The sequence below is a fragment of the Callorhinus ursinus genome, unplaced genomic scaffold (assembly GCF_003265705.2).
Source record: "Callorhinus ursinus isolate GAN/ISIS: 27379988/994484 unplaced genomic scaffold, GSC_fseal_2.0 scaffold53, whole genome shotgun sequence".
NCBI lineage: Eukaryota > Metazoa > Chordata > Mammalia > Carnivora > Otariidae > Callorhinus > Callorhinus ursinus.
The window spans coordinates 9,263,930-9,276,757 of NW_027397115.1; the positions used below are offsets into that span (position 1 = coordinate 9,263,930).

General features: G+C 39.9%; 1 protein-coding gene across 1 annotated transcript in view; it reads left to right on the plus strand.

Moving 5' to 3' along the window:
* STAU1 (staufen double-stranded RNA binding protein 1) overlaps positions 1-12,828 on the plus strand; it is a 51,248-nt gene that overhangs the window by 10,586 nt on the left and 27,834 nt on the right. The window contains 4 exon segments of the mRNA XM_073884011.1: positions 5,285-5,573; positions 7,362-7,486; positions 10,526-10,682; positions 12,638-12,776. Of these exon segments, the coding sequence (XP_073740112.1) occupies positions 5,369-5,573; positions 7,362-7,486; positions 10,526-10,682; positions 12,638-12,776 (626 nt within the window). The 5' untranslated portion in view covers positions 5,285-5,368.

The following is a 12,828-nucleotide window of genomic DNA, read 5'->3' on the forward strand; positions in this document are numbered from 1 at the left end:
AATCATGAATAGTCACTCATTTTGGTTGGTTTAAGACATTTCTCCGCGTTTTTATAAATTTAGATTTTAAAAACACTTCCGTGTTTGCAAAAAGTAATATGTGTTTGACTTTAGTTATTTTTAAGAGTTCCTCCTAGGGAATGGAAGAGGGAAGCTTGATAAGGTTGCAAAGCTAGAAAAGAGAGTAAGGTTTGCAGCTCGTTAGGCTGCAGAGGTAAAGTTTTTTTCACTTCAGTGTACAGTTTGGTATGATGGTCTTTCCAGGATGAACAATTAATAATGAATTCTCTTTTAAGAAGTGTTTCTTTAAATGGACCACCCAGTGGTTACATTGGTGTGGAAAGCAAATCCTCCATTGCCCACTTGGCGCTGAGCCAAGTGTGAGACAGGGGCCACATTCAGTCACTTGGATGCAAAGATCTTGAACAGCCTGGGTTGTTTCCAGGCATTATTTTTGGCTGATTTTATTGTCTTACAAGTGATTGTGCCTCCTCAGGGCTACTTGTCCTGTCTTTCTTTTGAGCACCAAGTACATAGTGGTCTTTTTGTTTTGTTTTTCCCTCTGTCTTAAGTAGTTTGGTCATATTTCTTTTAAAGAACCTTTATTGGGTAATTTGATATTTGGGCCTGCTATTGGATATTATTTGCTTGACATTGCCGTTGTTATTTGGAAATGGTTACGCAGGAGTATAGTGATCACCGTGTTTCTCTATTTGCGGCTGTCCCGCCTACGAGTGTTTAGATAATGTTTGGAGTCAATGAAGTGCTGTTCTGGGGATCAGAGCCACGATGGTGGGTGCTGGTAGGGGGTGAAGGTAGGGAGGTGTGGTGGTTGTGGGGGCGGGGTGAGTTTATTTGTAGAAAACATAAAACCACATTGCAACCAGAAAGATGTGTCCAAAAAGGATCTTAGAAATAACTGTTGAATGTAAAGGAATGGTATGGGCATTTTAGGTGTATTTCAAGGCTATTGTAGGAAAAATGGTTTATTCCTTAGCTTTTTTATTGTTGTTGACAAAGTTTCTCTGAGAGTGGAGGCCTCTCAAAACCTAGAGAACTAATAGATTTACAGTTGGTTGCTTAAAGATCTCTGTTCATGTCTTTGAGGAAAAGTTTAACAAATAGATTTTTTTCTAGCACTTGAGAATGTACAATTTGCCATATAAGGTTTCACATGTAGATGCTTAATAAATTTTTGTTGAATGTTGAATGAATATACTATCCTGAAATTGCTGTTCATACAGCTGATGTTTTATCCTGGCAAGGAACTGGAGTGCTCTTGTGTCCGTGTACCCATACTACATAAGATTTGATGGAGGACTTTGAAGGGAGAGATTTTTGGTAAAATGTTTGTGGCTATCTAAGCTTGTACAGAATTGGGGTGATTTCTTCTTTTCTTTTTCTTTCTAACATATCTTGTTTGGAAACATCACTTATTGTGAAGGGGAATGATGTGGTGAACGCAAAAGTATACCTTCATTATAAGTCACATATTAATCTAGTTACAAATTGGATATTAAAATGTTTTTCCATAATTCCTGAAGTAGTTGTTTCATATTACAACGATTTAACAATCTGTTAGTTGAAAGTGAATATAAGACCAAGCACTCTTGCAGAAAGTTCTGTAAACTATTTCTAAAAGAATCTGCCTTTTTCTTTATTAAACAGATCACTCAGATGGTACACTCAGTATGGCCTAGTCTTGGTAGATCACTGCTGAGTGAGGAATTTGCATTTGTGTCTCCTCACTTTTTTTTTCTTTTCTGGAGAGAGAGAGACAGCGCATGCGAGAGGGGGGAGAGGAAGAGAGAGAATCCCAAGCAGGCTCCATGCCCAATGCGGAGCTCACGTGGGATTTGATCTCACAACCCTGAGATCACGACCCGAGCTGAAATCAAGAGTTGGACACTCATTTGACTGAGCTACCCAGACACCTCTGTACCTGATCAATTTTTAACACATGTATAATTTTTTAAAAAAATGCTTAGGGGCGCTGGGTGGCTCATTTGGTTAAGTGTCCGACTCGATCTCATCTCAGGCCTTGATCTCAGGGTCATGAGTTTGAGCCCCACATTGGGCTCCATGCTGGGCATGGAAAATACCTTTAAAAAAATGCTTTTGTAGAATTCATGTGCCCATATTCCCCTTCCCACAACCCATTAAAAAGTATGTGACACTTGTGGAATGGAAGCTGCTATCCAAGGTGAGACTGTTTTTATGAGAAGATTTTTGTGTACTCAAGCCAAATTTGGGACTTGGAATTAGGAGTCTTTAAAAAAAAAAAAAAGGTATTCGTAACTCTATCCTAACACCTCTCTTTGTGTTTTAGTGTTTGTATGTGCTTCGTAAATATAAGGATTTGAGAATAAGGTGTGAACATGTTTTCCTGAGTTGGTGCCTAAAGCTGTTGAGATAAGAGAAACCAGAGGCTTTTCGTCTCTGCTGGAGGCAGGAGACAGGCAAATAGCACGACCCAGGCTTAACAGTTAAAGGTGCTTTCAGTGCTGAGGAAAGCTGAAGTCTTTGTGTTTTCAGTTTTCCACCTAATTTTACTGTGTGTAAGATATTGTTCGTTTATAAGAAGACTGACAAATCATTTTAATCTCTTTGGAGTCCCTAACTTATCTGGTGGCAAGTAACCCTTAAAGATAGGCTCAAAAGAAAAGACACTTTTCATGGAAGGTTTTCATCTTCAGGACAGGGTAGTACTGTTGAGCAGCAGGTGCTAAATTTGTACAGAAGTAGCATCTCCAGAATTCCCTGATTCCCCTGAATGCTGCTGTGCACTCTATAAGTAGCAGTAGTGAAAAGCTTTATTTCTTATCCAAGTTATGTGGGTAAATAATATATTTTACCCCATTTATAACTATGTTAGCTGCCTGGCTTCTCTTTGGGAGAGGAGCGTCTATTTGGGTCAAATATTAGCCTCAATTTTTTAGAGCCTTTTGAGATAAAAAGGGGATTTTCTTTTCTTAAGAATATAAGCTACTTATTAGTGAGATTTTATTTTGTGGGTTAGTATATGTGTACTCGAAACAACATCCTTGGCTCCTCTGTGCATTAGATACCAGTAACTTTTCCTATCCTCCAGTGGGCGACAGCCAAATAATATATCCAGACCACTCTGAAGAACTGACTTGTCCCCTCTTTAGAACCACTGCATTAGATTCTCTTTTCAGGCTTAGAGACACATAGGAGCGTCCATGGGCTAATGGGTGCTGTTTGGTATTGGTCATGGTGGACATTAGAAATTTGTAGATGAGTACAGCTGTATTCAGGTTTTAGGAAATTTTTTTTAATTTTTTTATTGTTATGTTAATCACCATATATTACATCATTAGTTTTTGAACAGGTTTTAGGAAATTTTTATTTGCAGTTTTGAACTACTTGTTTCAACCATTTACAGAGACACAGCTCCAGGTTAACTCAAGGTAACATTTTTGGAGCAGTCTTAATTAAAGGCCATTTGTTCCCTCTTTCAGCTTGTAGAAAATCTGTATTTAAGTCTGTGACTGGACTGCTGGCTCTAGGCCTGCTCTGCGCAGCACTGGCGGAATAGATCTCTGGGCCCCACCCTTTCTAAATTTAGTTCATTCATTCAGTCTCATACTCTCAGAGCAACCCAGGGCAGGATTGGGTTGCTGCTTCTAGGATGCAGGTAGGCTCTGGAGTCCAGACACTTGGTTTTTGGCATATTTTTTGACCTGTGACTAGTGGTTGGTGGTGTGAAGTTGTGAGTACACTATAGGTGATTTTTTTTTTGGTAGAAAAATGCCCTCAAGACAGAGTTTAGAAAGAGAGGGGAGAAGGGAGTGCAGGGGGGTTGAGAGGCATTGAGAAAGAAATATTTCTATTTTGGCAGCTGAAGGAAATCAAAACAATGAAACAAGGTCCTAGCTGATTTCGGGATGGTTCTGGAGTTGTTTCTTGATGTTGGCAACTTGTCTACCAGGACAGTTACCTAGTCTTAGTGGATCTCCTCTGTTCCTTTGTTCTAACTCCAAAAGTAAACAAGGAACAACTGCAGTATGGGGGATTTTGGTGAATACGGGGATGTTTCTATATCCAAAGTCATGTTTGAGCTGAGGTGTTTGGGTTGTTGTTTTTAGTTTTGCAGTTCTTTTTGCTCTCAGCAAGAGAGAATGTGCCAGAACTCCTCAAGTAACTTAATTGCTCTGGTCATTCATCTCTTTCTAAAGGTCCAGCTTTAATTAAAAATTATTCCAACAAGACTTTTTAAAAAATTAAGTAACAATTACTCTGTAATAGAACTTCTGATTTGTTTGCTGGTTTCTGTTTTGGTTGGCTTTTTCTACTCTTTGTTGCTATTGGTTATTTTGGGAGTACTTTTGACTTGCTTAAACATTTTCAGCTTTTTGAATGATGACCCCTGAACATAAGCAGAACTGTCCTTATTTTTGACTTATGAAGAAAATTTAAATGTATTTAGAAGTAATGTCTTTGGAACTTAGAAGATGAGGTAAATAGTCTCCTCTGCTCCCCGGGTTCCACTCCCCAGCCACACCAGTGAAATTACAGTCTGAAATCTGTTCCTCTCTTCTTCATCTTCTCCACTTTTGCTTTTAATCATACGAACACTATAGAATGTTCTTTACTATTCAGATAATTTCTTAGGATCCTGTATATTGATGTAGATGCAAGTTTTGTTTGGGGTCTGTAACTAAATGAGACCATCTCAACAAACCTCATAGGAAAAAGATCTTTTACCATCATAAGGAAAAGAAACAGTGAAAGTGAGAAATTCCTGTTTCTTCAGTCAGCCTACAGGAAAACTGTAAGGGTGCCAGTCTGAGCACATGGCCCTTCGGTGGAAGCAGTGTTGACATTCACCCATTAATGGTCTTAGGAACCCAGTGTGCTTTCAGCTTCTGATAATTTTGAGGCCAGAAATCTTTACTGTATCCATATAGTATGGAAGGCCTCTCCCTATTTTTTTAATTGGCCATTTTGAATACAGGCTGTAGTTTGTGATTCTTAATATTCAACAAGGAATATCATTAAGCCCTACTGATACTCTTTATAAAATAAACATGCAGAGCAGACGGGCGTTGCAAGTCATTTAAAAGCAGTGTCAGAAAGTCATAAGGCCTGGAATCTCACTGCGTACCGAGGGGAAACCCACTTCTAATATATCGGCGGAGCTACAGGCTCAATGGGACTATTTTCATTCTTGAGTAGGTGACACCGATTTTGACTGAATATTGGCAATTACATATCTCCTCTATAATTTACCTTTTTATTTTCTTTCCCTTACAACTTTTAGGTAGAACTTTAGACTTCATAGCACTGAATTAACCTGCACTGAAAGCTGTTTACCTGCAGTTGTTCACTTTTGTTGAAAGTGACCATGTCTCAAGTTCAAGTGCAAGTTCAGAACCCATCTGCTGCTCTCTCAGGGAGCCAAATACTGAACAAGAACCAGTCTCTTCTCTCCCAGCCTTTGATGAGTATTCCTTCTACTACTAGCTCTCTGCCCTCTGAAAATGCAGGTAGACCTATTCAAAACTCTGCTTTACCCTCTGCATCTCTTACACCCACCAGTGCAGCTGCAGGTAAGCGTATGAATCCAAGTGTCTTCTTTTTTCAAATGTTTTCTTAGCCTGTTTTTTGATCTGATAAGTAGATTGCAGATGTAGGGAGCTCTCACATTACCCTCAAGAAGCAGAAGAAAGTATTAACACCCATGCTTCTTTATTCCAGATGTAAAACACTCGGTTGTATACTGGGTTGTCGGAGGCCTGAGTTGACAGACCATTTCAAAGTGTAAGAAAGGGAATTGAAAACTAAACTATAAAACCTAGCTTATTATAAAGTGGCGGCCAGCAGAAAGGATTGAACAGTAAATACCACTTTGGATTTGTATTGTTGTATGGGAAAATTCTGCTTTTAAAATTATTTCCCAGAACTGACAATTCTTGTATGTGTAAGCCCTTGTTTTAGATGTCTATAAGATTATATCCCAAGCAAGGGAGCAGCCAGATTTACTGGAAAGCAGGAGAGGGCGTTGGCATTTGTTAATTTTTATTTTGAACAAGTCAGTTTAAGTTGAGATTCCAGAGGTAGTTCAGAAATCACAGTGAGGACCAATTAGAAATTGAACAAAGAAGCAGAGATTTTTGAAGAGGAATAGGTTCAGAAGCATTTAAATCTGACTGTTAGGAAAATAAAGATGAACTAAATGTGCTCGTTGGTGGGACATGTGGCTGGCTCAGTCTGAAGAACATGTGACCCTTGATCTCCGGGTTGTAAGTTCGAGCCCCACATTGGGTGTAGAGATTACTTAAAAAAAAAAGTTCTAAATAAATGTGCTCATTGATGAGAAAAGACTTGAAACAGCTGAAAAATAAATAGTCCTGAAAATAATATTCTGCTTCCCAACCCTTCCCCATAGTGGCAAAAACAATTAGATGGGGTGCCAACATGGGTGTCTCCATAGCAGAGTCACCTTCTAACAAATTCTTTCAACCCCTTGTACTTGACAATTTCCCTTGCATTTCCTCCTTCATTTCTCATTTCCTTTACTTTATAAATCTGTTCTTAGAGTGTTGGCTTGTCCCCTTCTCAGCTGTATGGCATCTGTCACCCTACCTCTAGGCTTCCTTGGACTGGCTCACTGGAGAGCTATCTTGACTTGTCATAATACCCAATAAATTCAGTTTTCCCCAGATTTGCCATTGGAGACCATCTTCAAAGGAAATGTCATAGACTGTTTCAGTCCTCTGGGATTTACTGCTTTTTCTTCTAATGCATTCTTATATCCACATCCTACTGACTTTGTAAAACTCCTGCCCACCAAGGCCATTTTATTTTACTTGTATAATTCTCAGAAGTAGATAAGGTCTGAGGATGGCAGCCTCTGGAGATAAGACTAGGGGATGCCCCAGGAATGAGAAGTTAGCCGTGTGGAACACGGCAGTCGTTGTTTGAGAAATGGCATCGGCACGTTGAGTTTTGTGCAATAACCGACAGGGTCCAGCTGACGGCTGTTGGGGTAACCAGTGTGTCTGTGCTCACAAGACCTCCGTGTTATTCCCGTGGTTGGCTATAATAACAGTGCTTCATCTGATTTCAAATCTTGCTTGCTGCCATGGTTTGGTTATCCCCCTGACCTCGGTTCTCTCTCTTTGGAAGACACGCTGTCCTAGGTTCCCCGGCTTCGGCCGGCTCAGAGCAGACCCCAGCTGTGCCTTCAGGCGGGCGCCCCCGCGTGGTTTGCAGTTGTGCGGCACCGCTGCTCTGACTCCTTAGACCTTCCGTTTTCCCTCTTTTTTCATATCCCGGGGAGAGCAGCAGTCCTATATACTGCTAGTTGACTTCATTGCTCTGACGTTATTTTTCAGTTCCTTCTAGCATGGCACACCCCAAAGAGAAAACCCCAATGTGTCTTGTGAATGAGTTAGCCCGTTTCAACAAGATTCAGCCTGAGTATAAGCTTTTGCGTGAGCAAGGTCCAGCTCACTGTAAGGTAAATATTGTCCATACTGCTTGTGCATTTCTAACTCACCAGGAATGTTTTCTGTCTTTTTATGCTCCTCCAAGTGGTGCTGTGGTTCAGAATATGTACTTCCCAACCACTGAGGCTGTCTTCAAGAGATGCAAAAGTATAGATTTTTGGCAAGTCACTTCTCTTCATCCTTGCAGAATGGGTCAAAGAAAAGACGTGCTTCTTTTGGGGATATATGGCTTTTAAAATTCCAATTAGTGTGTGGTTGTGTTTAGGACTCTGAATAGAGACAATTCCCAAGCACCTGTGAATGATTTCCTGTGAGTTTTCCGGGCTCTGGGCCTCCTGGCTACAGCCTGCCTCGGGCTCCTTTCCTGCTTGTTTGCATGAACCCTAGACTGGGCAGGGAGAGGAGGGGAACAGGAAATCCATTTTGCCACTTGTTAGCAATCCAGGTAAAAGGTTTGAAGGTGAGGGGTAGAAATTAGTCTCAGAATGAGTCCTTTGGATTGTCTCTGATTTCACTTATCCTTGTCTTTCCCCATATCTTAGAGAATGGAAGACTGACTGTAATTTAAATTTTTACTATTTGTTACTCAGGAATTCAGTCTTTGAAGCTCCTTTGATATCTGTGCTAATGTAAATCTTGGAACTTAATTGTGTGCATATCTGGCTTTATCTTTGCAGCTGCAGTGTGGGAGAGGGTATGGTGTCAGAAGGAATCGGGTCTGCTGTTTCTGATCCTAGCTTTGCAGTAAAGATAATATAATTAAGGATGAGTTATTGGTCTCTTTACGCATCACTTTTCTTGACATGCAGACCTCAAGCCTTGAGTGATGTACCTACCAAGTTTCCCTTTTCATTTGACTAAAAACAACATCGGCCACAGTCCTAAATAGGCACCATAGTGTGGTTAGGTGAGTCGCCTTTGGTGTGAGACAGATGTGGGTTTAAATCTCAGCTTCTTCTAGCTGTGTGACCTTGGGCAAGCTGCTGCTGTTTTTGAACCTCAGTCTCCTCCTCTGTAAAATGGGGATAATACCTACCCAAATAGGCCTACTGTGAGAATTAAATGAGAGACTGTATGTTAAAGTGAGGAGCACAATGCCTGGCGATTATTAAGTACTTCAGAAATGGTAGCTATTATTATTATGCATTTAAGAAACAGAAATTTCTACTCATGTGAAGCTAGTTTTATTCTAAAGCATGATTGTATTTGAAATGTTTCTTTACTTTTGGAAGGCAATTAGTGATTTTCTATAACTGTTCTGTTTCTTCTACGGGGTTTTTTTTGCAGACCTTAACTTTGGGATTCCCTTTATTAACTGTTTTTGGTATTTTTTGAAACACGTACTTTTTCACTTAAACTTCAGTGGCACTGTAGGTAATTTGGCTGTGTGTTCCATCTGTAACTGCCCTTTTTTTTTTTTTTTTAAACCTTCAGGTTATTCAAAGAGGAAAAGTTATTCCCTCCTAGGTGACTGTTAGACTCTTTAAAAAAGTCAGTGGTGTGGTATCGTTTGAATTCTGTTAAAACCTAGATTCTCACCTCGCTACCAGCCCTCCACGTGGGAGGCAGCAGAGCCACAACAGCGGGGGTGGGGACAGTGCTGGAGAAAGGCAAGACTGTTGATAAAATTAACTCTTTGCTTTTTAGCTTTTCCCCATCAGTGTGTTTCCGTGAAAGGATCATGAAATGCCCTGGAGATTGGGGTTTGCACAGCACTGTAGGCTCCTGCTGTTTGGCTGCTCAGGCTGGCCACCGTTTTGAGTCTGCGCTGTCGGTGCTAAAGGAGTACCCTTGTGAACTGCAGCATTAATTCAGGGGAGCCCCTAATGGTTCCCGTGGGGTGAGAATTTTTTAATTTTTCCCCTTTAGTGGAAGCTGTGTACTGAGGGAATCCTGAGGTTAAGACCTACAAGAAAAATCATCTGTGAAGGCAAGGCACACCCATCCCTCTAGGCACCAAATTTCAGTGGTCTGGACATTTTCAGATGATGTAGATACATTCACATCAGCATTTCTCATGTAAATTATTTGTAGATGAAACAGAGTGATAGCCTGTGATAAAGAAAAGCAGAAAAATAAAAGCTCCGGTTGGTTTTGCTAAATTCCAAGGTAGTGAGTCTCAAACTTCATAGTGCGTCAGAATCACTAGGGGAGCTTATTAAAGATACACTTGCTCCGGTCCTCCCCTCTTGCTCCTCAGTCAAAATCCATGGGCATGTGTATTTTACCAAGTTTCCTGGATGAGCACCAAAGTTAGAGAATCACTGTGGCATGATGGGTCATATTTTTTGACAGTATTAATTCAGTTCTGATAGGATTAACATAACCTAATTTTAAGAATGGAGTGTGTATTTGGGTTACCTTCTTCCTACTTAAGAAGGAATAAAGAGGCTTGCCATTGTCAGCATTTGCTGAGGACAAAATTAGCTGTTTTGGATGCCTCCTTGAGTTCAGAAACGCTTCTTGATCTTTGCTTACTGTGGATCAGATTTTCTTCTGAAGGTGGAGGGAGTGTCTGAATAATAGAGTAATCTTAGCAAAGTAGAAGGCAGCGTTTTAGAGCCTGGCTGATGTTCCCAAATTCATTCAAGTGTTTGTCCTCCTGGGATTGTGTTTTCAGACGAGACCACAAACGCATGAGAACATCAAAATGAACGTCTTAATTTATGAGATACTACCGTGTGTCTAAATCAAGTTTGCTGTATTTCTTCCATGAGAAGTAATTGGAAGACAGTTTCTATTTGGATGACTTCCAAATAACGTCTGATATCTAATATATGTAGGAAAACATTTCTTTATCTCCATGCTTACCCCCATTTTTCAAAGCATAGTTTTTGTCACAGAATGCTGTTCAATGCTAGTCAATGATATATATATATATATCTTTTGGTGTTTATAGAAACAACAAAAAATGAGGGTGAAGGGATAAATTGCCAAGATAATGATCAGGCCTTTTAAACCGTGGCCGTAAAAAATGTTCAAGGTCCGAGTGACATACTGTAGTCAACATCAGGTACCGTGAATTGAGAGCTCACAATTTTCATTTGTAGGTGTTTACAGTACAGCTAACACTTGGAGATCAGCACTGGGAAGCTGAAGGAACTAGTATTAAAAAAGCCCAGCACACAGCTGCTGCCAAAGCTTTGGAAGGAACAAAATTTCCTAAACCCATAGTCCGCCCTTTTCGTAGCGAAGGAAGGAATCCAGGTATTATGCGTGGGCCAAGACAGGTTCCTTTCAAAAGTGTGTTTAGAGGTACCCATTCAGTATGTGTATGAATTCTTTCTTAACTAACTTGTTGATTTTGAAAGCACAGTTTCTACACTACCAGTGGCAAATGCTTACCTTTTCAGAATCCCTAACCGTACTCTAAATCTGAAGCATTGGTTCCCAATCTCTGGTCCCGTGACTCCTGAGGATCTGCAAAGAAGGTCCTGAGAGGTGGGGGGTGTCACCAAACAATTTCCAAGGTTTCAGAAAAGCTTAGAGAAAATACCTTTTGTTCCTCAATAAGGTGGTACAGATTGCCAAAAATGTAGGCCTTAGCTGGAATCACTTCAACCCAGTGTGGAAATACCAGTTATAACACATTGATCAGAAACCCTGATTGTCTCCTGATCATTAAACAGAATGAGAAAATAAATATTTATCGCTTAAATACTATTAGTAGACAATATCTCTTCAAACAAGGGACCCATGGAGAAGGGAGAAGACTAATAGAGAAGAGCATCTGGTAAAAGCTTGGGGACCACTGACCTGCCACGGTGGGTGGAAGTGGCTCCGTTGTAGCCACGTTACCTGTCAACGCACACAAAGCCATCCCAGTCCCTTTGTACACAGGAAGAAATCCGAGGGATCTCGGCCACACCTTTCTTGTTGCTCTTAATTTCTTTGTGGTGTTTCAGATTCATTCTCTACTGCAGGTAGATTTTCTGGGTCAGAACTGCTCTGAAGATGATTCAGTTTATATTAAAATGCAACTGTATGAATCATATAAAAAATAAAATTCTCATGTTAGGAAGAGAGAAGCTGGTTACTTCTGTGACCCTCTGATTTTGCAAACCCAAAGATATTCTTATAGATTTGATTCATGCACTAAATTTAGTTGAACCAGTTATAGTACAGAATCAAGTCATTTTTTATTTTCCTCTGCATACATAAAATGCCTAAAGAGGCATTTTTAAGTGGATTTTTGTGTGCCTTTAAGTTGAACTTTGCCATTGCTAGTGTTGTTCTGTGTTTGATGTGGAAGTGTTGTTTTCACATGTGATTGTGCACTGACACTACTCTTTCCAGCCTGATTTTCCTTTTACATTTTACATGTTTTTAATGGTTTATGAACTGGATGAACTGAGAAAAAAAAATTGGAAAATGAACAGTGTGTATTTTCTATAGTTGATAATTCTGAGATAACTTATACTTTTGTTTATATGGAAACAGAACTCATTTTCCTAACAAGTATTCTCACAGGTCAAATTCCAATGTAAATATTGAGATTGGAAATATCTGAATATTTTGCCGCCCTCATCTGACTTCTCCAGATACAATTTACTTGCCTCCTCCTCAGTGATTCCACAGCTTTCTTTATAGCACACATCCTGTTGTATAGTAGTTCTTTGAGAGTGTTTGTGTTATTTGAATCCTCTGGGGCAAGAATTGTATCGCTTAGCACTGTGCTTTGCATCCACTTAGTACTTAATAAGTGCATCATTCTATGAAATAGCGTGCATCAACATACTTCTAAGTGTAAGCCAATAACCCAGTAAGTCAGTACAACCAGAGTTATATTGGCTAAGGATTCCCAAACAGTAAAATGATTTGGACAGTCACAGGGATTTTTTTAATCATGGAATTTGATGTGTTATTGGAACTGATTTCTAATAACTGGAATGAGTGGCTTTCACTGATAACATCTTGTGCTAGTTGTTGCCCCTCTAATAGCTCTTACGGTATATTTTGTGCTGTTGACTGTGTATTAATATCTAGAAATCACAGCAGATTCTTGGATTTCCTGACCTGATGCCTAGCAATGAAGTACTTAGATCCTTTCATGAAATGCATTATGAATCCAATTTAGAAAGCATGCTATTCTTTCTGATTTTAGTGACCGTCATTCTCATGTCAGAAAACAACCAGTTCTCTGTGTTGATTATGTGTTGCAGAAAGCATAACCCCTACTGTAGAACTAAATGCACTGTGCATGAAACTTGGAAAAAAACCAATGTATAAGCCTGTCGACCCTTACTCTCGGATGCAGTCCACCTATAACTACAACATGAGAGGAGGTGCTTATCCCCCAAGGTATGTGTCTGTTTGTTTTAAATACAGGTGAAAATATATCTCATTTTTGACA